At 37.2% G+C, this 26998-nt stretch overlaps 2 protein-coding genes across 4 annotated transcripts in view; both read right to left on the reverse strand.

Annotated features, from left to right (window-relative positions):
* LOC139403703 (abl interactor 2-like) overlaps nucleotides 1-8534 on the reverse strand; it is a 64012-nt gene extending 55478 nt beyond the window's left edge. For all 3 annotated transcript variants that reach the window (XM_071146977.1, XM_071146976.1, XM_071146975.1), the window contains exon 1: nucleotides 8310-8534. In XM_071146977.1, coding sequence (XP_071003078.1) covers nucleotides 8310-8426 — 117 coding nt within the window. In that variant the 5' untranslated portion in view covers nucleotides 8427-8534. The remainder of the gene's footprint in view (nucleotides 1-8309) is intronic.
* Nucleotides 1-26998, reverse strand: part of LOC139403765 (nectin-3-like) — a 189484-nt gene that overhangs the window by 145400 nt on the left and 17086 nt on the right. The gene's annotated exons all lie outside the window — the stretch shown is intronic.

Here is a 26998-nt window from a genome sequence, read left to right on the forward strand (position 1 = left end):
GCTACCTGCCTCTCTAACCACTAGGCTACCTGCCTCTCTAACCACTAGGCTACCTGCCTCTCTAACCACTAGGCTACCTGCCACCTCTAACCACAAGGCTACCTGCCTCTCCTACACTCTAACCACTAGGCTACCTGCCGCCTCTACACTCTAACCACTAGGCTACCTGCCTCCCCTACACTCTAACCACTAGGCTACCTGCCTCCCCTACACTCTAACCACTAGGCTACCTGCCTCCCCTACACTCTAACCACTAGGCTACCTGCTTCCCCTACACTCTAACCACTAGGCTACCTGCCTCTCTAACCACTAGGCTACCTGTCGCCTCTAATCACTAGGCTACCTGTCGCCTCTAACCACTAGACTACCTGCCGCCTCTAACCACTAGACTACCTGCCGCCTCTAACCACTAGACTACCTGCCGCCTCTAACCACTAGACTACCTGCCGCCTCTAACCACTAGACTACCTGCCGCCTCTAACCACTAGACTACCTGCCGCCTCTAACCACTAGACTACCTGCCGCCTCTACACTCTAGCCACTAGGCTACCTGCCTCCCCTACACTCTACACTGAGGTTACACAACCATCGACTTGACTCACTACACTACAGTAGACCATCGACTCACTACACTACAGTAGACCATTGACTCACTACACTAGACCACCGACTCACTACACTAGACCACCGACTCACTACACTAGACCACCGACTCACTACACTAGACCACCGACTCACTACACTAGACCACCGACTCACTACACTAGACCACCGACTCACTACACTAGACCACCGACTCACTACACTAGACCACCGACTCACTACACTAGACCACCGACTCACTACACTAGACCACCGACTCACTACACTACAGTAGACCATTGACTCACTACACTAGACCACCGACTCGACTCACTACAGTAGACCATCGACTCACTACACTAGACCACCGACTCGACTCACTACAGTAGACCATCGACTCACTACACTACAGTAGACCATCGACTCACTACACTAGACCACCGACTCACTACACTAGACCATCGACTCACTACAGTAGACCATCGACTCACTACACTACAGTAGACCATCGACTCACTACACCATCGACTCACGTCACTACACTACAACATCGACTCACTACACTACAGTAGACCATCGACTCACTACACTACAGTAGACCATCGACTCACTACACTACACTAGACCATCGACTCATTACACTACACTAGACCATCGACTCACTACACTACACTAGACCATCGACTCACTACACTAGACCATCGACTCACTACACTAGACCATCGACTCACTACACTACACTAGACCACCGACTCACTACACTACACTAGACCACCGACTCGAGTCACTACGCTACAACATCAACTCACTACACTACAGTAGACCATTGACTCACTACACTACACTAGCCCATTGACTCACTACACTACAGTAGACAACACAGGAGTGGCATGGGAACAAGTCTGAATGTCCTTGAGTGGCCCAGCCAGAGCCCGGACTTGAACCCGATCAGGTCTCTCCAGAGATGTTCGAAATTAGCTGTGCAGCAACACTCCCCATCCAACCTGACAGAGCTTGAGAGGATCTGCAGAGAAGAATGGGAGAAACTCCCCAAATACAGGTGTGTCAAGCTTGTAGTGTCATACCCAAGAAGATGAGATAATTGTTTTGTTTTAATCCACGTTAGAATAAGGCTGTAACGTAACAACATTGGGAAAAGTCAAGGTACTTGACTTGCTTTCTGAATGCAGTGGAGAGCATCATCAGGAAAAACTAAGACAACGCTATCCTAGATGCTTAAACCACATTCAAAAAATATATCCAACTGTTGAAGGTCTGAGGTTTAAAAGGTTTAAAAGGTTTAAAAGGTTTAAAAGGTTTAAAAGGTTTAAAAGGTTTAAAAGCCTGCAGCCTAAACATTTAAGAGGGAGTTGGGGTGTGTTCTGGAGAGGTTTTAGTCCCAAATGACTCCTTATTCCTGTTGTACAGCACTGCTTTTAACAACAGTACTAATGGGAATAGGGTGACATTTGGGACGCAGACAAGGTTGAAGAGGTCAGCTTAGAGAACTGGGGGAGTTAGGACAGACCATCACAAACCAAACAAACTGTGTTTTTCAGCTATCAGCCCAAACCAGGCTAAAGTCTACCAGACTGTGTTTTTCAGCTATCAGCCCAAACCAGGCTAAAGTCTACCAGACTGCACTATCAGTACAAACCAGGCTAGTCTACCAGACTGCACTATCAGTACAAACCAGGCTAGTCTACCAGACTGCACTATCAGTACAAACCAGGCTAAAGTCTACCAGACTGTGTTTTTCAGTTAGCAGCCCAAACCAGGCTAAAGTCTACCAGACTGCACTATCAGTACAGGGTTACTTACTCATGGAGTCTCTTAGCAGTGTGTCATGACTATGACAATTATATATACTGAATCAGGGGAGGAAAATCCAATACAAAACTAATGTTACCTCAGTTGTTGTGATTGATGCTCCTAGTAGAATCTCAATCCTCGTGTACTCTCCCCTCACCTCCTTCTCAAAACCCACTGGAGGAGAAGGTCAGAGGGGAGGGACCTTTGGCTATTTCAGCCAATGGGTTTTGAGAAATCTGGCCCTAAAAATTACAGTGGAATCTGAGTCAACAGCAATTTCATAAAAATCCTCTGCAGTATCATCAACAGCAGACTCCAACATTTCCTCAGTGAAAACAATGTCCTGAGCAAATGTCAAATTTAATTCTTATGAAAATAACGTACGACAGACCATGTATACAATCTGCACACCCTTATAGATGCAACCGATGTGAAATGGCTAGCTAGTTAGCTAGCTAATAGCGTTTCAATTGGTGACGTCACTCGCTCTGAGACATTGAAGTAGTTGTTCCCCGGGTTTTGTGGAGCGATGGGTAACGATGCTTCGTGGGTGTCGGTTTTTGATGTTTTCAGAGGGTCCCTGGTTTAAGCCCAGGTAGGGGTGAGGAGTGGGTCCCTGGTTTAAACCCAGGTAGGGGTGAGGAGAGGGTCCCTGGTTTAAGCCCAGGTAGGGGTGAGGAGAGGGTCCCTGGTTTAAACCCAGGTAAGGGTGAGGAGAGGGTCCCTGGTTTAAGCCCAGGTAGGGGTGAGGAGAAGGTCCCTGGTTTAAGCCCAGGTAGGGGTGAGGAGAGGGTCCCTGGTTTAAGCCCAGGTAGGGGTGAGGAGAGGGTCCCTGGTTTAAGCCCAGGTAGGGGTGAGGAGAGGGACGGAAGCTATACCGTTACATAGACAAACAAACAAAAGCAAAGTCTTCAAGTTTTGTTGATTTCAAGAAAGCTTTTGACTCAATTTGGCATGAGGGTCTGCTAAACAAATTGATGGAAAGTTGTTGGGGGAAAAACATACGTCATCAGAAGATTCATGTACACAAACAAAAAGTGTGCTGTTGAAATTGGCATAAAACACACAGATTTCTTTCCTCTGGGCTGTTGGGTGAGATTTGGATGCAGCTTGAGCCCCACCCGCTTCCATAGATCAATGAATTGGAGAGGGCACTAGAACAGTCTGCAGCACCCGATCCCACCCTAACAGAATCTGAAGGGTCTTCTATGCCATCAAAAAGAACAGAAAAAAGTCAACATCCCAATGAGGATCTGGCTAAAATGATTCAATCAGTTCTAGAACCCATTGCCCTCTATGGTTGTGTCATGACGTTGCCCTGTTGGGGGAGGTTTATGACCCCCCCCCATAAATACCTTCCCCCCTTTTTCTCTCCACTCTACAGAATGGACCCTTGGAAAGCCCTTTGTTAACATAGAGAGAGTATTGTAACATCAACATGTTGGGGAAAAGAACCATCTCTAGGTAATCCAACCAGTTGAAAATATCAGTTGGTACTTAAAGAATATGATGTCAGATCAGTTGTTGTCTGGGACATTATTACTGATGACAGGACGACAAACTGGAAAGTCTACACATTCTAGTTATCAGATTCACATGGAATTGTTGTACAATTTAAATGTTGAAATATTCAACTATTTGTGAAAATATTTAATTTTAGTTTTTAAAATGAGAGAATAGTTTTCATAAGTGAAATCAGTGGCCATTTCTGTATGAGCCTCCGTGATCCAGGACTAAACCAACCTCAGCTCTGATTGAACAACTACAACCAAGCTAAATTAACATTGTGTTCCCGACGACGTGAGGACTGCTGTCCATTCGTTTAGAAGGGCGAATTTCAACATGGAGGTGATGATCGACATGCTGGAAGGATGAATTTGACTACACCAGCCAGAATATAGCATGAGCTTAAAGTATGGCAACTTGGTATGAACTTTGAACTCTTATTCACTAAAGAAGTGATACATCCTAGACGTTGAGTTAGCAACAGCGGCTGTAAATGTGGGCTAGGAAAGGACATACAATCTCTTCAGAAAGACATGGTACTACAACGTAATCGTTCTACCACAAGATGACAGACTACAATGTATCCGCCCAGAAATATTCTTTAAAGGACAAGGGAGATCTCTGCTGGGCAACCCAGCCTTCCATCTTTGACCAATCTATCGAAGCGCAGCTCAGAGTAAATATATTTCTTGCATTTTCCTTTTCCGAATGGGCGGTAATTTAGAATGCATGAGATTCTGTATTTACGATAGTATAGCTTCATATGGTCCGATAGAGACCCAATCCTTTTGTTCCTCAGTCTTCCCGCGCTTTTATTCAAACCCAACCCCCTTTCTTTGTGTAACCAGCCGTCATATCGGCTTCGTCTGCCAGGGACGTTTTCTTTTATAACAAAATTTGTAATCAATGTATGATCCATCCTGTGTATGTGTAATTCTGTGTGATTATGTAGGTATTTAGTAAATAAATAATTAAACCAAATGTTGTATTGCTGATTCAACTTGTTGGCCAGGGTTCCAAGAAATGTACAACTTTCAGATGAGACTGAATTAAGGTGACGATTAATATTGACTGCTATTGATGTAAAATATTACCAGGTCTTTAAGAGTTTATTCGGAAGACAACAGCTCTATTAACATTCTTCCGTGGTGCCCCGACTCTCTAGTTAATTACATTTACATGATTAGTTTAAACAGGTAATATTAATTACGGAGAATTTATTTGATAAAATAGCATGTCATATATCACTTAATCCATTGTAAAGACAACAGTTGTGAGGTCTGGGGTAGAGGTCGACCGATTATGATTTTTCAACGCCAATACCGATTATTGGAGGACCAAAAAAGCCGATACCGATTAATCTTTTTTTTTTTATGTATTTATTTGTAATAATGACAATTACAACAATACTGAATGAACACTTATTTTAACTTAATATAATACATCAATAAAATCTATTTAGCCTCAAGTAAATAATGAAACGTTCCATTTGGTTTAAATAATGCAAAAACAAAGTGTTGGAGAAGTAAAAGTGCAATTTTAGCCATGAAAAAAGCTAACATTTGAGTTCCTTGCTCAGAACACTAGAACTTACGAAAGCTAGCGGTTCCTTTTAACATGAGTCTTCAATATTCCCAGGTAAGAAGTTTTAGGTTGTAGTTAATATAGTATTTATAGGATTATTTCTCTCTATACGATTTGTATTTCATATACCTTTGACTATTGGATGTTCTTATAGGCACATCAGTATTGCCAGTGTAACAGTATAGCTTCCATCCCTCTACTCGCTGCTACCTGGGCTCGAACCAGGAACACAACGACAACAGCCACCCTCAAAGCAGCGTTACCCATGCAGAGCAAGGGGAACACCAGAGCGAGTGATGTTTGAAACGCTAACTAGCTAGCTAGCCATTTCACATTGGTTACACCAGCCTAATCTCGGGAGTTGATAGGCTTGAAGTCATAAACAGCGCAATGCTTGAAGAATTGCGAAGAGCTGCTGGCAAACGCACGAAAGTGCTCTTTGAATGAATGCTTACGAGCCTGCTGCTGCCTACCATCGTTCAGTCAGACTGCTCTATCAAATATCAAATCATAGACTTATTTATAACATGATAACACACAGAAATACGAGCCTTTGGTCATTAATATGGTCGAATCCGGAAACTGTCATTTCGAAAACAAAACCGTTCCGTATTTTATCTAACGGGTGGCATCCATAAGTCTAAATATTGCTGTAACATTGCACAACCTTCTATGTTATGTCATAATTATGTACAATTCTGGCAAATTAATTACGGCCTTTGTTAGGAATAAATGCAGCGGCCCAAACTGCTGCATATACCCTGACTCTGCTTGCATGGAACGCAAGAGAAGTGACACAATTTCCCTAGTTATAAGAAATTCATGGTAGCAGGCAATATTAACTAAATATGCAGGTTTAAAAATATATACTTGTGTATTGATTTTAAAGAAAGGCATTGATGTTTATGGTTAGGTACACATTGGTGCAACGACAGTGCTTTTATCGAAAATGCGCTTGTTAAATCATCACCCGTTTGTCGAAGTAGGCTGTGATTCGATGAGAAATTAACAGGAACCGCATCGATTATATGCAAAGCAGGACACGCTAGATAAACTAGTAATATCATCAACCATGTGTAGTTAACTAGTGATTATGTTAAGATTGATTGTTTTTATAAGTTTAATGCTAGCTAGCAACTTACCTTGGCTTCTTGCTGCCCTCGCGTAACAGGTAGTCAGCCTGCCACGCAGGCTCCTCGTGGAGTGCAATGTAAGGCAGGTGGTTAGAGAGTTGGACTAGTAACTGGAAGGTTGCAAGTTCAAACCCCCGAGCTGACAAGGTAAAATTCTGTCGTTCTGCCCCTGAACAAGGCAGTTAACCCACCGTTCCTAGGCCGTCATTGAAGATAAGAATGTGTTCTTAACTGACTTTCCTACTTAAATAAAAGGTGTAAAAAATATATATATTTTTTTTTAATTAAAAATGATTATTATTTTACATTTTTAAATCGGCAAATCGGTGTCCAAAAATACCGATTGTTATGAACACTTGATATCAGCCCTAATTAATCAGCCATTCCAATTAATCGGTCGACCTCTAGTCTGGGGTCCACTCACCAACCAAGAATTCATAAAATGGGACAAACACCCAATTGAGATTGCATGCAGAATTCTGCAAAAAATATACTTGGGCTCCCGAGTGGCACAGCGGTCTAAGGCACTGCATCTCAGTGCAAGAGGCATCACTAGAGACACCCTGGTTCGATTGCAGGCTGTATCACAACCCACTGTGATTGGGAGTCCCATAGGGCGGCGCACAATTGGCCCAGCATCGTTCGGCTTTGGCCGGTGTAGGCCGTCATTGTAAATAAGAATTTGTTCTTAACTGACTTGCCTAGTTAAATAAAAAAATATATAAATGCTTTGTATACAACACAAAACCCCAAACAATCCATACCGAGCAGAATTAGGACTTTACCCGCTAGTTATCAAAATCCGAAAAGAGCTGTTAAATTCTACAACCACCTCGATTCCAATATTCCACCACTGAACCCCTCAACTACTCAGAGATTATTTGCACATTGCTAAAACACTGTACATAGCTGATAACACTTGAAATGTCTATATATTTTTCAGCTTTTTGAGCACAATATTTACTGTTAAATTCGAATGTTTTTTTTGTTGAGGTTTCGTCTTTTCACTTTTTCTTATTTCACTTGCTTTGGCAATGCAACACGTTTCCCAAGCAAATAATTGGATTGAATTATGAGGAGAGAGGACGCGAGGAGTCTGCAGTTGAGATCCTCCCTGTGTGTGTGTGTGTGTGTGTGTGTGTGTGTGTGTGTGTGTGATGCTTCCATACAACGGTGTGATGTGAGAGGAATGTCCATAGACTGTGTGTAATATGCCAGATTTGATCATACCCGAATGCAGTTTATTCTGCGGCCAAATATCTCGCATTGGCGGACAAGAGAATCAACGTAACTAGACAGGATTAAATCTCTATCGGAAATGATCTGGTTACTGTTGTATCTGTGAGTGAAGTGGTCTCTGCCGGCACCAACCTCCAACACGGTCCAGTCACAAATACTTTCTATTGGACTCGCTACCCACGTCAACGTGTAAGCAATGCTGACAATACACACGTTATTGGTAGTACACATGACTAACATACTGCAATTATTAGCCAAGAGTAGTCTTAGGTAAAAAGCAACTACAGTAACAGAATAAACAAGCAAACTGGTGTAGTAAACGAGCCTGGTCGAAACAGTGCGGCTGTCTGCGTAGAGGAAAGAGGTCCGCTACAGTAAACCCCGTTTAGCTTGTCATTCTCTGAGTTAAACAGCGCACATAACCGATCGTTTTATTATAAATCATAGATTTACCTGCACATAGTTGCTTTCGCAGTAATCAGCAACTCTTTCGAGATTCGTAAAACTATCCAGTAACGCTCTCCGACCGGCTGGGATTTCTTCTTCCAAAAGCATTTGTAGCTCCGCCATCTTTACATCATTATTCTACACTGATGCGGTCCTGGACACAAGATCTCACGACTTGACCGAGTTCACTTCAGATTCTGACTTTTCTCCAAAAGTTTTGGGCACCCTGAGTTGCGCCTCTTCTTCTTCTTCTTCTTCTTCTTCTTCTTCTTCTTCTGCTTCTTCTTCTTCTGCTTTCTTCTTTGGAGTGTATCGGCGGTTGGCATCCAATATGGTCCGTTATCGCCTCCAGCTGGACTAGAATATAAATATATTAAACTTTGTGATTCAAAAGAATGGAAAACTACAAAAAAATAACTATTAAAAAATATATAAAACACCCTTCCAACGAACCTTACAATCATTAAAAACCCACTACCACATTCCATTACCTTGACCCTGTCTGCTCCTGCACCATGTCAAGGGGTAAAGTGACTAGACAACAGGGTAGACAGTAACAGCAGTATACTGTAGGTAGGGGTAAAGGATAGATAATAGACAGTAACAGCATTATACTGTAGGTATGGGTAAAGGATAGATAATAGACAGTAACAGCAGTATACTGTAGGTAGGGGTAAAGGATAGATAATAGACAGTAACAGCATTATACTGTAGGTAGGGGTAAAGGATAGATAATAAACAGTAACAGCAGTATACTGTAGGTAGGGGTAAAGGATAGATAATAGACAGTAACAGCATTATACTGTAGGTAGGGGTAAAGGATAGATAATAGACAGTAACAGCAGTATACTGTAGGTAGGGGTAAAGGATAGATAATAGACAGTAACAGCAGTATACTGTAGGTAGGGGCAAAGGCTAGCTTGGCTTGTATTGGTACTAGCAAGGCCCGTTATGGCTGAATTAATCACCAAATTGTGCTGTACTGAACAACACTGCCTGGTGTAAAAAGAGAGGTTATATTTCTAGCTAGCTACAGACACCAAAACAATTTACTCGTTTGTCATTTGCCCTCCTGAGTCTTGATCCAGCTGGTCTAGGCTGCATCGTAGTCTAGTCCTGGTTCAGCTGGTCTAGGCTGCATAGTATTCTAGTCCTGGTTCAGCTGGTCTAGGCTGCATTGTATTCTAGTCCTGGTTCAGCTGGTCTAGGCTGCATCGTATTCTAGTCCTGGTTCAGCTGGTCTAGGCTGCCACTCTATTCTAGTCCTGGTACAGCTCGTCTAGGCTGCCACTCTATTCTAGTCCTGATCCAGCTGGTCTAGGCTGCCACTCTATTCTAGTCCCTATTCAGCTGGTCTAGGCTGCATTGTATTCTAGTCCTGGTTCAGCTGGTCTAGGCTGCATCGTAGTCTAGTCCTGGTTCATGCTGGTCTTGGCTGCAACTCTATTCTAGTCCTGGTACAGCTCGTCTAGGCTGCCACTCTATTCTAGTCCTGATCCAGCTGGTCTAGGCTGCCACTCTATTCTAGTCCCTATTCAGCTGGTCTAGGCTGCATCGTATTCTAGTCCTGGTTCAGCTGGTCTAGGCTGCCACTCTATTCTAGTCCCTATTCAGCTGGTCTAGGCTGCATTGTATTCTAGTCCTGGTTCAGCTGGTCTAGGCTGCATCGTATTCTAGTCCTGGTTCAGCTGGTCTAGGCTGCATCGTATTCTAGTCCTGGTTCAGCTGGTCTAGGCTGCCACTCTATTCTAGTCCTGATCCAGCTAGTCTAGGCTGCCACTCTATTCTAGTCCTGGTTCAGCTGGTCTAGGCTGCCACTCTATTCTAGTCCTGATCCAGCTCGTCTAGGCTGCCACTCTATTCTAGTCCTGATCCAGCTGGTCTAGGCTGCCACTCTATTCTAGTCCCTATTCAGCTGGTCTAGGCTGCATCGTATTCTAGTCCTGGTTCAGCTGGTCTAGGCTGCATTGTATTCTAGTCCTGGTTCAGCTGGTCTAGGCTGCCACTCTATTCTAGTCCTGGTTCAGCTGGTCTAGGCTGCCACTCTATTCTAGTCCTGGACCAGCTGGTCTAGGCTGCATGGTATTCTAGTCCTGATCCAGCTGGTCTAGGCTGCATGGTATTCTAGTCTTGATCCAGCTGGTCTAGGCTGCCACTCTATTCTAGTCTTGATCCAGCTGGTCTAGGCTGCCACTCTATTCTAGTCCTGATCCAGCTAGTCTAGGCTGCCACTCTATTCTAGTCCTGGTTCAGCTGGTCTAGGCTGCCACTCTATTCTAGTCCTGATCCAGCTCGTCTAGGCTGCCACTCTATTCTAGTCCTGATCCAGCTGGTCTAGGCTGCCACTCTATTCTAGTCCCTATTCAGCTGGTCTAGGCTGCATCGTATTCTAGTCCTGGTTCAGCTGGTCTAGGCTGCATTGTATTCTAGTCCTGGTTCAGCTGGTCTAGGCTGCCACTCTATTCTAGTCCTGGTTCAGCTGGTCTAGGCTGCCACTCTATTCTAGTCCTGGACCAGCTGGTCTAGGCTGCATGGTATTCTAGTCCTGATCCAGCTGGTCTAGGCTGCATGGTATTCTAGTCTTGATCCAGCTGGTCTAGGCTGCCACTCTATTCTAGTCTTGATCCAGCTGGTCTAGGCTGCCACTCTATTCTAGTCCTGGTCCAGCTGGTCTAGGCTGCATCGTATTCTAGTCCTGGTTCAGCTGGTCTAGGCTGCCACTCTATTCTAGTCCTGGTTCAGCTGGTCTAGGCTGCATCGTATTCTAGTCTTGATCCAGCTGGTCTAGGCTGCATCGTATTCTAGTCCTGGTTCAGCTGGTCTAGGCTGCCACTCTATTCTAGTCCTGGTTCAGCTGGTCTAGGCTGCCACTCTATTCTAGTCCTGGTCCAGCTGGTCTAGGCTGCATAGTATTCTAGTCCTGATCCAGCTGGTCTAGGCTGCATGGTATTCTAGTCTTGATCCAGCTGGTCTAGGCTGCCACTCTATTCTAGTCCTGATCCAGCTGGTCTAGGCTGCATGGTATTCTAGTCTTGATCCAGCTGGTCTAGGCTGCCACTCTATTCTAGTCCTGATCCAGCTGGTCTAGGCTGCATGGTATTCTAGTCCTGATCCAGCTGGTCTAGGCTGCATAGTATTCTAGTCCTGATCCAGCTGGTCTAGGCTGCATAGTATTCTAGTCCTGGTTCAGCTGGTCTAGGCTGCCACTCTATTCTAGTCCTGATCCAGCTGGTCTAGGCTGCATGGTATTCTAGTCCTGGACCAGCTTGTCTAGGCTGCATGGTATTCTAGTCCTGGACCTGGTAACCCTAACCCTAAAGGACTCAGACCATGAGAAACAAGATTCTCTGGCCTGATGAAACCAATGAAACCTCTTTGGCCTGAATGCCAAGCGTCACATCTGGAGGAAACCTGGCACCATCCCCACGGTGAATCATGGTGGTAGCAGCATCATCCTGTGGGTATGTTTTTCAGCAGCAGGGACTGGGAGACTAGTCAGGATCGAGGGAAAGATGAACAGAACAAATTACAGAGAGATCTTTGATGAAAACCGCTCCAGAGGCCTCAGGACCTCAGACTGGGGTGAAGGTTCACCTTCCAACAGGACAACGACCCTAAGCACACAGCCAAGACAACGCAGGAGTAGCTTCTGACAGAGCTTGAGAGGGTCTGCAGAGAAGAATGGGAGAAACTCCCCAAATACATGTGTGCCAAGCTTGTAGCATCATACCCACGAAGACTGGAGGCTGTAATCACTGACAAAGAAGCTTCAACAAAGTACTGAGTAAAGGGTCTGAATAGTTACGTAAATGTGATGTTTTGCAAAGAAATCTGAAACCCTATTTTTGCTTTGTCATTATGGGGTATTGTGATGTCATTATTGTGATGTCAGTATGGGGTATTGTGATATCATTATGGGGTATTGTGTGTAAATTGATTTTTATTTCTACATTTTTTATTTGACCCTTTACGACCTGGGGAGAGAGGGGAGAGGGGGGGGATGAATGAGTCAATTGTAAACTAGGGATTATTAGGTGACTGTGATGTATGAGGACCAGATTGGGAATTTAGTCAGGACACCGGGGTTAACACCCCTACTCTTACAATAAGTGCCATGGGATCTTTAATGACCTCAGAGAGTCAGGACACCCGTTTAACTTCCCACCCGAAAGACGGCACCCTACACAGGGCAGTGTCCCCAATCACTGCCCTGGGGAATTGGGATGTTATTCAAAAAAAACTATTGGGGACCAGTGGAAAGAGTGCCTCCTACTGGCCCTCCAACACCACTTCCAGCAGCATCAGGTCTCCCATCCAGGTACCGAACAGGACCAACCCTGCTTAGCTTCAGAAGCAAGCCAGCAGTGATGAGAAAAAAAAACATATTTAATCCATTTTAGAATAAGGCTGTAACATAAACCCATATTTAGTCCATTTTAGAATAAGGCTGTAACATAAACCCATATTTAGTCCATTTTAGAATAAGGCTGTAACATAAACCCATATTTAGTCCATTTTAGAATAAGGCTGTAACATAAACCCATATTTAGTCCATTTTAGAATAAGGCTGTAACATAAACCCATATTTAATCCATTTTAGAATAAGGCTGTAACATAAACCCATATTTAGTCCATTTTAGAATAAGGCTGTAACATAAACCCATATTTAATCCATTTTAGAATAAGGCTGTAACATAAACCCATATTTAATCCATTTTAGAATAAGGCTGTAACATAAACCCATATTTAGTCCATTTTAGAATAAGGCTGTAACATAAACCCATATTTAATCCATTTTAGAATAAGGCTGTAACATAAACCCATATTTAATCCATTTTAGAATAAGGCTGTAACATAAACCCATATTTAGTCCATTTTAGAATAAGGCTGTAACATAAACCCATATTTAATCCATTTTAGAATAAGGCTGTAACATAAACCCATATTTAATCCATTTTAGAATAAGGCTGTAACATAAACCCATATTTAGTCCATTTTAGAATAAGGCTGTAACATAAACCCATATTTAATCCATTTTAGAATAAGGCTGTAACATAAACCCATATTTAGTCCATTTTAGAATGAGGCTGTAACATAAACCCATATTTAATCCATTTTAGAATAAGGCTGTAACATAAACCCATATTTAATCCATTTTAGAATAAGGCTGTAACATAAACCCATATTTAATCCATTTTAGAATAAGGCTGTAACATAAACCCATATTTAATCCATTTTAGAATAAGGCTGTAACATAAACCCATATTTAATCCATTTTAGAATAAGGCTGTAACATAAACCCATATTTAATCCATTTTAGAATAAGGCTGTAACATAAACCCATATTTAATCCATTTTAGAATAAGGCTGTAACATAAACCCATATTTAATCCATTTTAGAATAAGGCTGTAACATAAACCCATATTTAATCCATTTTAGAATAAGGCTGTAACATAAACCCATATTTAATCCATTTTAGAATAAGGCTGTAACATAAACCCATATTTAGTCCATTTTAGAATAAGGCTGTAACATAAACCCATATTTAATCCATTTTAGAATAAGGCTGTAACATAAACCCATATTTAATCCATTTTAGAATAAGGCTGTAACATAAACCCATATTTAATCCATTTTAGAATAAGGCTGTAACATAAACCCATATTTAATCCATTTTAGAATAAGGCTGTAACATAAACCCATATTTAGTCCATTTTAGAATAAGGCTGTAACATAAACCCATATTTAGTCCATTTTAGAATAAGGCTGTAACATAAACCCATATTTAATCCATTTTAGAATAAGGCTGTAACATAAACCCATATTTAATCCATTTTAGAATAAGGCTGTAACATAAACCCATATTTAATCCATTTTAGAATAAGGCTGTAACATAAACCCATATTTAATCCATTTTAGAATAAGGCTGTAACATAAACCCATATTTAGTCCATTTTAGAATAAGGCTGTAACATAAACCCATATTTAATCCATTTTAGAATAAGGCTGTAACATAAACCCATATTTAATCCATTTTAGAATAAGGCTGTAACATAAACCCATATTTAATCCATTTTAGAATAAGGCTGTAACATAAACCCATATTTAGTCCATTTTAGAATAAGGCTGTAACATAAACCCATATTTAATCCATTTTAGAATAAGGCTGTAACATAAACCCATATTTAGTCCATTTTAGAATAAGGCTGTAACATAAACCCATATTTAGTCCATTTTAGAATAAGGCTGTAACATAAACCCATATTTAGTCCATTTTAGAATAAGGCTGTAACATAAACCCATATTTAATCCATTTTAGAATAAGGCTGTAACATAAACCCATATTTAATCCATTTTAGAATAAGGCTGTAACATAAACCCATATTTAATCCATTTTAGAATAAGGCTGTAACATAAACCCATATTTAATCCATTTTAGAATAAGGCTGTAACATAAACCCATATTTAATCCATTTTAGAATAAGGCTGTAACATAAACCCATATTTAATCCATTTTAGAATAAGGCTGTAACATAAACCCATATTTAATCCATTTTAGAATAAGGCTGTAACATAAACCCATATTTAATCCATTTTAGAATAAGGCTGTAACATAAACCCATATTTAGTCCATTTTAGAATAAGGCTGTAACATAAACCCATATTTAGTCCATTTTAGAATAAGGCTGTAACATAAACCCATATTTAGTCCATTTTAGAATAAGGCTGTAACATAAACCCATATTTAATCCATTTTAGAATAAGGCTGTAACATAAACCCATATTTAATCCATTTTAGAATAAGGCTGTAACATAAACCCATATTTAATCCATTTTAGAATAAGGCTGTAACATAAACCCATATTTAATCCATTTTAGAATAAGGCTGTAACATAAACCCATATTTAATCCATTTTAGAATAAGGCTGTAACATAAACCCATATTTAATCCATTTTAGAATAAGGCTGTAACATAAACCCATATTTAATCCATTTTAGAATAAGGCTGTAACATAAACCCATATTTAATCCATTTTAGAATAAGGCTGTAACATAAACCCATATTTAGTCCATTTTAGAATAAGGCTGTAACATAAACCCATATTTAATCCATTTTAGAATAAGGCTGTAACATAAACCCATATTTAATCCATTTTAGAATAAGGCTGTAACATAAACCCATATTTAGTCCATTTTAGAATAAGGCTGTAACATAAACCCATATTTAATCCATTTTAGAATAAGGCTGTAACATAAACCCATATTTAATCCATTTTAGAATAAGGCTGTAACATAAACCCATATTTAATCCATTTTAGAATAAGGCTGTAACATAAACCCATATTTAGTCCATTTTAGAATAAGGCTGTAACATAAACCCATATTTAATCCATTTTAGAATAAGGCTGTAACATAAACCCATATTTAGTCCATTTTAGAATAAGGCTGTAACATAAACCCATATTTAGTCCATTTTAGAATAAGGCTGTAACATAAACCCATATTTAGTCCATTTTAGAATAAGGCTGTAACATAAACCCATATTTAATCCATTTTAGAATAAGGCTGTAACATAAACCCATATTTAGTCCATTTTAGAATAAGGCTGTAACATAAACCCATATTTAATCCATTTTAGAATAAGGCTGTAACATAAACCCATATTTAGTCCATTTTAGAATAAGGCTGTAACATAAACCCATATTTAATCCATTTTAGAATAAGGCTGTAACATAAACCCATATTTAATCCATTTGAGAATAAGGCTGTAACATAAACCCATATTTAGTCCATTTTAGAATAAGGCTGTAACATAAACCCATATTTAGTCCATTTTAGAATAAGGCTGTAACATAAACCCATATTTAGTCCATTTTAGAATAAGGCTGTAACATAAACCCATATTTAATCCATTTTAGAATAAGGCTGTAACATAAACCCATATTTAGTCCATTTTAGAATAAGGCTGTAACATAAACCCATATTTAATCCATTTTAGAATAAGGCTGTAACATAAACCCATATTTAATCCATTTTAGAATAAGGCTGTAACATAAACCCATATTTAATCCATTTTAGAATAAGGCTGTAACATAAACCCATATTTAATCCATTTTAGAATAAGGCTGTAACATAAACCCATATTTAATCCATTTTAGAATAAGGCTGTAACATAAACCCATATTTAGTCCATTTTAGAATAAGGCTGTAACATAAACCCATATTTAGTCCATTTTAGAATAAGGCTGTAACATAAACCCATATTTAATCCATTTTAGAATAAGGCTGTAACATAAACCCATATTTAATCCATTTTAGAATAAGGCTGTAACATAAACCCATATTTAATCCATTTTAGAATAAGGCTGTAACATAAACCCATATTTAATCCATTTTAGAATAAGGCTGTAACATAAACCCATATTTAATCCATTTTAGAATAAGGCTGTAACATAAACCCATATTTAGTCCATTTTAGAATAAGGCTGTAACATAAACCCATATTTAATCCATTTTAGAATAAGGCTGTAACATAAACCCATATTTAATCCATTTTAGAATAAGGCTGTAACATAAACCCATATTTAATCCATTTTAGAATAAGGCTGTAACATAAACCCATATTTAATCCATTTTAGAATAAGGCTGTAACATAAACCCATATTTAATCCATTTTAGAATAAGGCTGTAACATAAACCCATATTTAGTCCATTTTAGAATAAGGCTGTAACATAAACCCATATTTAATCCATTTTAGAATAAGGCTGTAACATAAACCCATATTTAGTCCATTTTAGAATAAGGCTGTAACATAAACCCATATTTAATCCATTTTAGAATAAGGCTGTAACATAAACCCATATTTAGTCCATTTTAGAATAAGGCTGTAACATAAACCCATATTTAATCCATTTTAGAATAAGGCTGTAACATAAACCCATATTTAATCCATTTTAGAATAAGGCTGTAACATAAACCCATATTTAATCCATTTTAGAATAAGGCTGTAACATAAACCCATATTTAGTCCATTTTAGAATAAGGCTGTAACATAAACCCATATTTAATCCATTTTAGAATAAGGCTGTAACATAAACCCATATTTAATCCATTTTAGAATAAGGCTGTAACATAAACCCATATTTAGTCCATTTTAGAATAAGGCTGTAACATAAACCCATATTTAATCCATTTTAGAATAAGGCTGTAACATAAACCCATATTTAGTCCATTTTAGAATAAGGCTGTAACATAAACCCATATTTAATCCATTTTAGAATAAGGCTGTAACATAAACCCATATTTAATCCATTTTAGAATAAGGCTGTAACATAAACCCATATTTAATCCATTTTAGAATAAGGCTGTAACATAAACCCATATTTAATCCATTTTAGAATAAGGCTGTAACATAAACCCATATTTAGTCCATTTTAGAATAAGGCTGTAACATAAACCCATATTTAATCCATTTTAGAATAAGGCTGTAACATAAACCCATATTTAATCCATTTTAGAATAAGGCTGTAACATAAACCCATATTTAATCCATTTTAGAATAAGGCTGTAACATAAACCCATATTTAGTCCATTTTAGAATAAGGCTGTAACATAAACCCATATTTAGTCCATTTTAGAATAAGGCTGTAACATAAACCCATATTTAATCCATTTTAGAATAAGGCTGTAACATAAACCCATATTTAATCCATTTTAGAATAAGGCTGTAACATAAACCCATATTTAATCCATTTTAGAATAAGGCTGTAACATAAACCCATATTTAATCCATTTTAGAATAAGGCTGTAACATAAACCCATATTTAGTCCATTTTAGAATAAGGCTGTAACATAAACCCATATTTAGTCCATTTTAGAATAAGGCTGTAACATAAACCCATATTTAATCCATTTTAGAATAAGGCTGTAACATAAACCCATATTTAGTCCATTTTAGAATAAGGCTGTAACATAAACCCATATTTAATCCATTTTAGAATAAGGCTGTAACATAAACCCATATTTAGTCCATTTTAGAATAAGGCTGTAACATAAACCCATATTTAGTCCATTTTAGAATAAGGCTGTAACATAAACCCATATTTAGTCCATTTTAGAATAAGGCTGTAACATAAACCCATATTTAGTCCATTTTAGAATAAGGCTGTAACATAAACCCATATTTAATCCATTTTAGAATAAGGCTGTAACATAAACCCATATTTAATCCATTTTAGAATAAGGCTGTAACATAAACCCATATTTAATCCATTTTAGAATAAGGCTGTAACATAAACCCATATTTAATCCATTTTAGAATAAGGCTGTAACATAAACCCATATTTAGTCCATTTTAGAATAAGGCTGTAACATAAACCCATATTTAGTCCATTTTAGAATAAGGCTGTAACATAAACCCATATTTAGTCCATTTTAGAATAAGGCTGTAACATAAACCCATATTTAGTCCATTTTAGAATAAGGCTGTAACATAAACCCATATTTAGTCCATTTTAGAATAAGGCTGTAACATAAACCCATATTTAATCAATTTTAGAATAAGGCTGTAACATAAACCCATATTTAGTCCATTTTAGAATAAGGCTGTAACATAAACCCATATTTAATCCATTTTAGAATAAGGCTGTAACATAAACCCATATTTAATCCATTTTAGAATAAGGCTGTAACATAAACCCATATTTAATCCATTTTAGAATAAGGCTGTAACATGAACCCATATTTAGTCCATTTTAGAATAAGGCTGTAACATAAACCCATATTTAGTCCATTTTAGAATAAGGCTGTAACATAAACCCATATTTAGTCCATTTTAGAATAAGGCTGTAACATAAACCCATATTTAATCCATTTTAGAATAAGGCTGTAACATAAACCCATATTTAATCCATTTTAGAATAAGGCTGTAACATAAACCCATATTTAATCCATTTTAGAATAAGGCTGTAACATAAACCCATATTTAATCCATTTTAGAATAAGGCTGTAACATAAACCCATATTTAGTCCATTTTAGAATAAGGCTGTAACATAAACCCATATTTAGTCCATTTTAGAATAAGGCTGTAACATAAACCCATATTTAGTCCATTTTAGAATAAGGCTGTAACATAAACCCATATTTAGTCCATTTTAGAATAAGGCTGTAACATAAACCCATATTTAGTCCATTTTAGAATAAGGCTGTAACATAAACCCATATTTAGTCCATTTTAGAATAAGGCTGTAACATAAACCCATATTTAATCCATTTTAGAATAAGGCTGTAACATAAACCCATATTTAATCCATTTTAGAATAAGGCTGTAACATAAACCCATATTTAGTCCATTTTAGAATAAGGCTGTAACATAAACCCATATTTAATCCATTTTAGAATAAGGCTGTAACATAAACCCATATTTAGTCCATTTTAGAATAAGGCTGTAACATAAACCCATATTTAATCCATTTTAGAATAAGGCTGTAACATAAACCCATATTTAATCCATTTTAGAATAAGGCTGTAACATAAACCCATATTTAATCCATTTTAGAATAAGGCTGTAACTTAAACCCATATTTAGTCCATTTTAGAATAAGGCTGTAACATAAACCCATATTTAGTCCATTTTAGAATAAGGCTGTAACATAAACCCATATTTAGTCCATTTTAGAATAAGGCTGTAACATAAACCCATATTTAGTCCATTTTAGAATAAGGCTGTAACATAAACCCATATTTAGTCCATTTTAGAATAAGGCTGTAACATAAACCCATATTTAGTCCATTTTAGAATAAGGCTGTAACATAAACCCATATTTAGTCCATTTTAGAATAAGGCTGTAACATAAACCCATATTTAATCCATTTTAGAATAAGGCTGTAACATAAACCCATATTTAATCCATTTTAGAATAAGGCTGTAACATAAACCCATATTTAATCCATTTTAGAATAAGGCTGTAACATAAACCCATATTTAGTCCATTTTAGAATAAGGCTGTAACATAAACCCATATTTAATCCATTTTAGAATAAGGCTGTAACATAAACCCATATTTAATCCATTTTAGAATAAGGCTGTAACATAAACCCATATTTAATCCATTTTAGAATAAGGCTGTAACATAAACCCATATTTAATCCATTTTAGAATAAGGCTGTAACATAAACCCATATTTAATCCATTTTAGAATAAGGCTGTAACATAAACCCATATTTAATCCATTTTAGAATAAGGCTGTAACATAAACCCATATTTAGTCCATTTTAGAATAAGGCTGTAACATAAACCCATATTTAATCCATTTTAGAATAAGGCTGTAACATAAACCCATATTTAGTCCATTTTAGAATAAGGCTGTAACATAAACCCATATTTAATCCATTTTAGAATAAGGCTGTAACATAAACCCATATTTAATCCATTTTAGAATAAGGCTGTAACATAAACCCATATTTAGTCCATTTTAGAATAAGGCTGTAACATAAACCCATATTTAGTCCATTTTAGAATAAGGCTGTAACATAAACCCATATTTAATCCATTTTAGAATAAGGCTGTAACATAAACCCATATTTAGTCCATTTTAGAATAAGGCTGTAACATAAACCCATATTTAGTCCATTTTAGAATAAGGCTGTAACATAAACCCATATTTAATCCATTTTAGAATAAGGCTGTAACATAAACCCATATTTAATCCATTTTAGAATAAGGCTGTAACATAAACCCATATTTAATCCATTTTAGAATAAGGCTGTAACATAAACCCATATTTAGTCCATTTTAGAATAAGGCTGTAACATAAACCCATATTTAATCCATTTTAGAATAAGGCTGTAACATAAACCCATATTTAGTCCATTTTAGAATAAGGCTGTAACATAAACCCATATTTAATCCATTTTAGAATAAGGCTGTAACATAAACCCATATTTAATCCATTTTAGAATAAGGCTGTAACATAAACCCATATTTAGTCCATTTTAGAATAAGGCTGTAACATAAACCCATATTTAATCCATTTTAGAATAAGGCTGTAACATAAACCCATATTTAATCCATTTTAGAATAAGGCTGTAACATAAACCCATATTTAATCCATTTTAGAATAAGGCTGTAACATAAACCCATATTTAATCCATTTTAGAATAAGGCTGTAACATAAACCCATATTTAGTCCATTTTAGAATAAGGCTGTAACATAAACCCATATTTAATCCATTTTAGAATAAGGCTGTAACATAAACCCATATTTAATCCATTTGAGAATAAGGCTGTAACATAAACCCATATTTAATCCATTTTAGAATAAGGCTGTAACATAAACCCATATTTAGTCCATTTTAGAATAAGGCTGTAACATAAACCCATATTTAATCCATTTGAGAATAAGGCTGTAACATAAACCCATATTTAATCCATTTTAGAATAAGGCTGTAACATAAACCCATATTTAATCCATTTTAGAATAAGGCTGTAACATAAACCCATATTTAATCCATTTTAGAATAAGGCTGTAACATAAACCCATATTTAATCCATTTTAGAATAAGGCTGTAACATAAACCCATATTTAGTCCATTTTAGAATAAGGCTGTAACATAAACCCATATTTAATCCATTTTAGAATAAGGCTGTAACATAAACCCATATTTAATCCATTTTAGAATAAGGCTGTAACATAAACCCATATTTAATCCATTTTAGAATAAGGCTGTAACATAAACCCATATTTAGTCCATTTTAGAATAAGGCTGTAACATAAACCCATATTTAGTCCATTTTAGAATAAGGCTGTAACATAAACCCATATTTAATCCATTTTAGAATAAGGCTGTAACATAAACCCATATTTAATCCATTTTAGAATAAGGCTGTAACATAAACCCATATTTAATCCATTTTAGAATAAGGCTGTAACATAAACCCATATTTAATCCATTTTAGAATAAGGCTGTAACATAAACCCATATTTAATCCATTTTAGAATAAGGCTGTAACATAAACCCATATTTAATCCATTTTAGAATAAGGCTGTAACATAAACCCATATTTAATCCATTTTAGAATGAGGCTGTAACATAAACCCATATTTAATCCATTTTAGAATAAGGCTGTAACATAAACCCATATTTAATCCATTTTAGAATAAGGCTGTAACATAAACCCATATTTAATCCATTTTAGAATAAGGCTGTAACATAAACCCATATTTAATCCATTTTAGAATAAGGCTGTAACATAAACCCATATTTAATCCATTTTAGAATAAGGCTGTAACATAAACCCATATTTAGTCCATTTTAGAATAAGGCTGTAACATAAACCCATATTTAGTCCATTTTAGAATAAGGCTGTAACATAAACCCATATTTAATCCATTTTAGAATAAGGCTGTAACATAAACCCATATTTAATCCATTTTAGAATAAGGCTGTAACATAAACCCATATTTAATCCATTTTAGAATAAGGCTGTAACATAAACCCATATTTAATCCATTTTAGAATAAGGCTGTAACATAAACCCATATTTAATCCATTTTAGAATAAGGCTGTAACATAAACCCATATTTAATCCATTTTAGAATAAGGCTGTAACATAAACCCATATTTAATCCATTTTAGAATAAGGCTGTAACATAAACCCATATTTAATCCATTTTAGAATAAGGCTGTAACATAAACCCATATTTAGTCCATTTTAGAATAAGGCTGTAACATAAACCCATATTTAATCCATTTTAGAATAAGGCTGTAACATAAACCCATATTTAATCCATTTTAGAATAAGGCTGTAACATAAACCCATATTTAATCCATTTTAGAATAAGGCTGTAACATAAACCCATATTTAGTCCATTTTAGAATAAGGCTGTAACATAAACCCATATTTAGTCCATTTTAGAATAAGGCTGTAACATAAACCCATATTTAATCCATTTTAGAATAAGGCTGTAACATAAACCCATATTTAATCCATTTTAGAATAAGGCTGTAACATAAACCCATATTTAATCCATTTTAGAATAAGGCTGTAACATAAACCCATATTTAATCCATTTTAGAATGAGGCTGTAACATAAACCCATATTTAATCCATTTTAGAATAAGGCTGTAACATAAACCCATATTTAATCCATTTTAGAATAAGGCTGTAACATAAACCCATATTTAATCCATTTTAGAATGAGGCTGTAACATAAACCCATATTTAATCCATTTTAGAATAAGGCTGTAACATAAACCCATATTTAATCCATTTTAGAATAAGGCTGTAACATAAACCCATATTTAATCCATTTTAGAATAAGGCTGTAACATAAACCCATATTTAATCCATTTTAGAATAAGGCTGTAACATAAACCCATATTTAATCCATTTTAGAATAAGGCTGTAACATAAACCCATATTTAATCCATTTTAGAATAAGGCTGTAACATAAACCCATATTTAATCCATTTTAGAATAAGGCTGTAACATAAACCCATATTTAATCCATTTTAGAATAAGGCTGTAACATAAACCCATATTTAGTCCATTTTAGAATAAGGCTGTAACATAAACCCATATTTAATCCATTTTAGAATAAGGCTGTAACATAAACCCATATTTAGTCCATTTTAGAATAAGGCTGTAACATAAACCCATATTTAGTCCATTTTAGAATAAGGCTGTAACATAAACCCATATTTAATCCATTTTAGAATAAGGCTGTAACATAAACCCATATTTAGTCCATTTTAGAATAAGGCTGTAACATAAACCCATATTTAATCCATTTTAGAATAAGGCTGTAACATAAACCCATATTTAATCCATTTTAGAATAAGCTGTAACATAAACCCATATTTAGTCCATTTTAGAATAAGGCTGTAACATAAACCCATATTTAATCCATTTTAGAATAAGGCTGTAACATAAACCCATATTTAATCCATTTTAGAATAAGGCTGTAACATAAACCCATATTTAATCCATTTTAGAATAAGGCTGTAACATAAACCCATATTTAATCCATTTTAGAATAAGGCTGTAACATAAACCCATATTTAGTCCATTTTAGAATAAGGCTGTAACATAAACCCATATTTAATCCATTTTAGAATAAGGCTGTAACATAAACCCATATTTAATCCATTTTAGAATAAGGCTGTAACATAAACCCATATTTAATCCATTTTAGAATAAGGCTGTAACATAAACCCATATTTAATCCATTTTAGAATAAGGCTGTAACATAAACCCATATTTAGTCCATTTTAGAATAAGGCTGTAACATAAACCCATATTTAATCCATTTTAGAATAAGGCTGTAACATAAACCCATATTTAATCCATTTTAGAATAAGGCTGTAACATAAACCCATATTTAGTCCATTTTAGAATAAGGCTGTAACATAAACCCATATTTAATCCATTTTAGAATAAGGCTGTAACATAAACCCATATTTAATCCATTTTAGAATAAGGCTGTAACATAAAATAACATGCAACGTAACATGGAAAACATCAAGGGGTCTGAATACTTTCCGAATGCACTGTATTGCTGTCCTATACTGAAAGGTGAGAAGGAGAAGTGCATGCATCCCAAATTATCTTTTTAATCATTGATGAAATGTCTTTCAGTGACCCTTGGATCCCTAAGGGGCCCCAGCTGGTAGTATGATGAACAGCTCAAAGATCTCTTCTTATTGATTTATCAACAGCTCAAATATCTATTTATTGATTTGGAGTCTCAGTCTGTCTGTGCACAGTTGGTTCAGACTCAAAAACTGTTTATTTCTTCTGGATCAATAGAAAGTTATGCTCACAGTCTCAGAAATTTCACATCATCAGGGAGAGAGATACACACACATACACACGTGCACACACACACACCCCACAAAACATTACTTCACTGCAGTATCAGGCAACCCCACTAGAGGGCAGCAGTACTTCACGGCAGTATCAGATGAGCCCACTAGAGGGCAGCAGTACTTTACTGCAGTATCAGATGATCCCACTAGAGGGCAGCAGTACTTCACTGCAGCATCAGATGATCCCACTAGAGGGCAGCAGTACATCACTGCAGTATCAGATGATCCCACTAGAGGGCAGCAGTGAACCACAAACACGTCAGTGGCAGTAATCACCCTTTTTTTCATGTTTGAATTACGTTATGGAATATAAATCTCTATAATGGTAACACTAAATACATAACACAACAAATACAAATACATAATCAGATCTGTTTGAAATCATTTCAAATGATTTCATCTGTGCTTGATTGAGCTTTTCTGGCTTAATAACCAGTTGTGATTAGTGATTAGTTCAAATTAAATCAAATTGATTTCTATAGCCCTTCGTACATCAGCTGATATATCAAAGTGCTGTACAGAAACCCAGCCTAAAACCCCAAACAGCAAGCAATGCAGGTGTAGAAGCACGGTGGCTAGGAAAAACTCCCTAGAAAGGCCAAAACCTAGTTGTGATTAGTTAACATGATAACGAAGTTGAGCTCTCACCCTCGGTGTAGTCCCTGTCTGGTTGTGTTGAGACGAAGGCCCAGGCCCACTAACAGGGATATCACCAGATTGACCACAATCTAGGGGTGTAGGATCTGGTGCTCTAAGCCAGGAGGCCTGGAGGGGACAGGGAAAGGGACAGAGAGAGAGGGACAGGAGGGATAGAGACAGGGGAAAGAGATTGGGACATGGATGGGGACAGGAGGACAGGAGGACAAGGACAAACATGGATAAAGACAAGATCAAATTAAATGGTATTGGTCACATACACATGGTTAGCAGATGTTATTGGTCACATGGTTAGCAGATGTTAATGTGAGTGTAGCGAAATGCTTTTGTGCTTCTAGTTCTGACAGTGCAGTAATATCTAACAAGTAACCTAACAATTTCACAACAACTTCCTAATACACACAAGTGTAAAGGAATGAATAAGAATATATACATATAAATATATGGATGAGTGATGGCCGAACGGCATAGGCAAGATGCAGTAGATGGTATAAAATACAGTATATACATGTGAGATGAGTAATGTAGGGTATGTAAACATTATATTAAGTGGGATTGTTCCATTATTAAAGTGGCTGGAGTTTAGTCAGTATGTTGGCAGCAGCCACTCAATGTTAGTGGTGGCTGTTTAACAGTTTGATGGCCTTGAGATAGAAGCTGTTTTTCAGTCTCTCGGTCCCTGCTTTGATGCACCTGTACTGACCTCGCCTTCTGGATGGTAGCGGGGTGACAGGCAGTGGCTCGGGTGGTTGTTGTCCTTGATGATCTTTATGGCCTTTCTGTAACATCGGGTGATGTAGGTGTCCTGGAGGGCAGGTAGTTTGCCCCCAGTGATGCGTTGTGCAGACCTCACTACCCTCTGGAGAGCCTTCCGGTTATGGGCGGAGCAGTTGCCGTACCAGGCTGTGATACAGCCCGACAGGATGCTCTCGATTGTGCATCTGTAAAAGTTTGTGAGTGTTTTTGGTGACAAGCCAGGGTCTTGAGCTTGATGACGAGTTTGGAGGGGACTATGTTGTTAAATGCTGAGCTATAGTCGATGAACAGCATTCTCACATAGGTATTCCTCTTGTCCAGATGGGTTAGGGCAGTGTGCAGTGTGGTTGCGATTGCGTCGTCTGTGGACCTATTGCGGCAGTAAGCAAATTGGAGTGGGTCTAGGGCAG

This window comes from Oncorhynchus clarkii, chromosome 3, assembly GCF_045791955.1.
Source record: "Oncorhynchus clarkii lewisi isolate Uvic-CL-2024 chromosome 3, UVic_Ocla_1.0, whole genome shotgun sequence".
Classification (NCBI taxonomy): domain Eukaryota; kingdom Metazoa; phylum Chordata; class Actinopteri; order Salmoniformes; family Salmonidae; genus Oncorhynchus; species Oncorhynchus clarkii.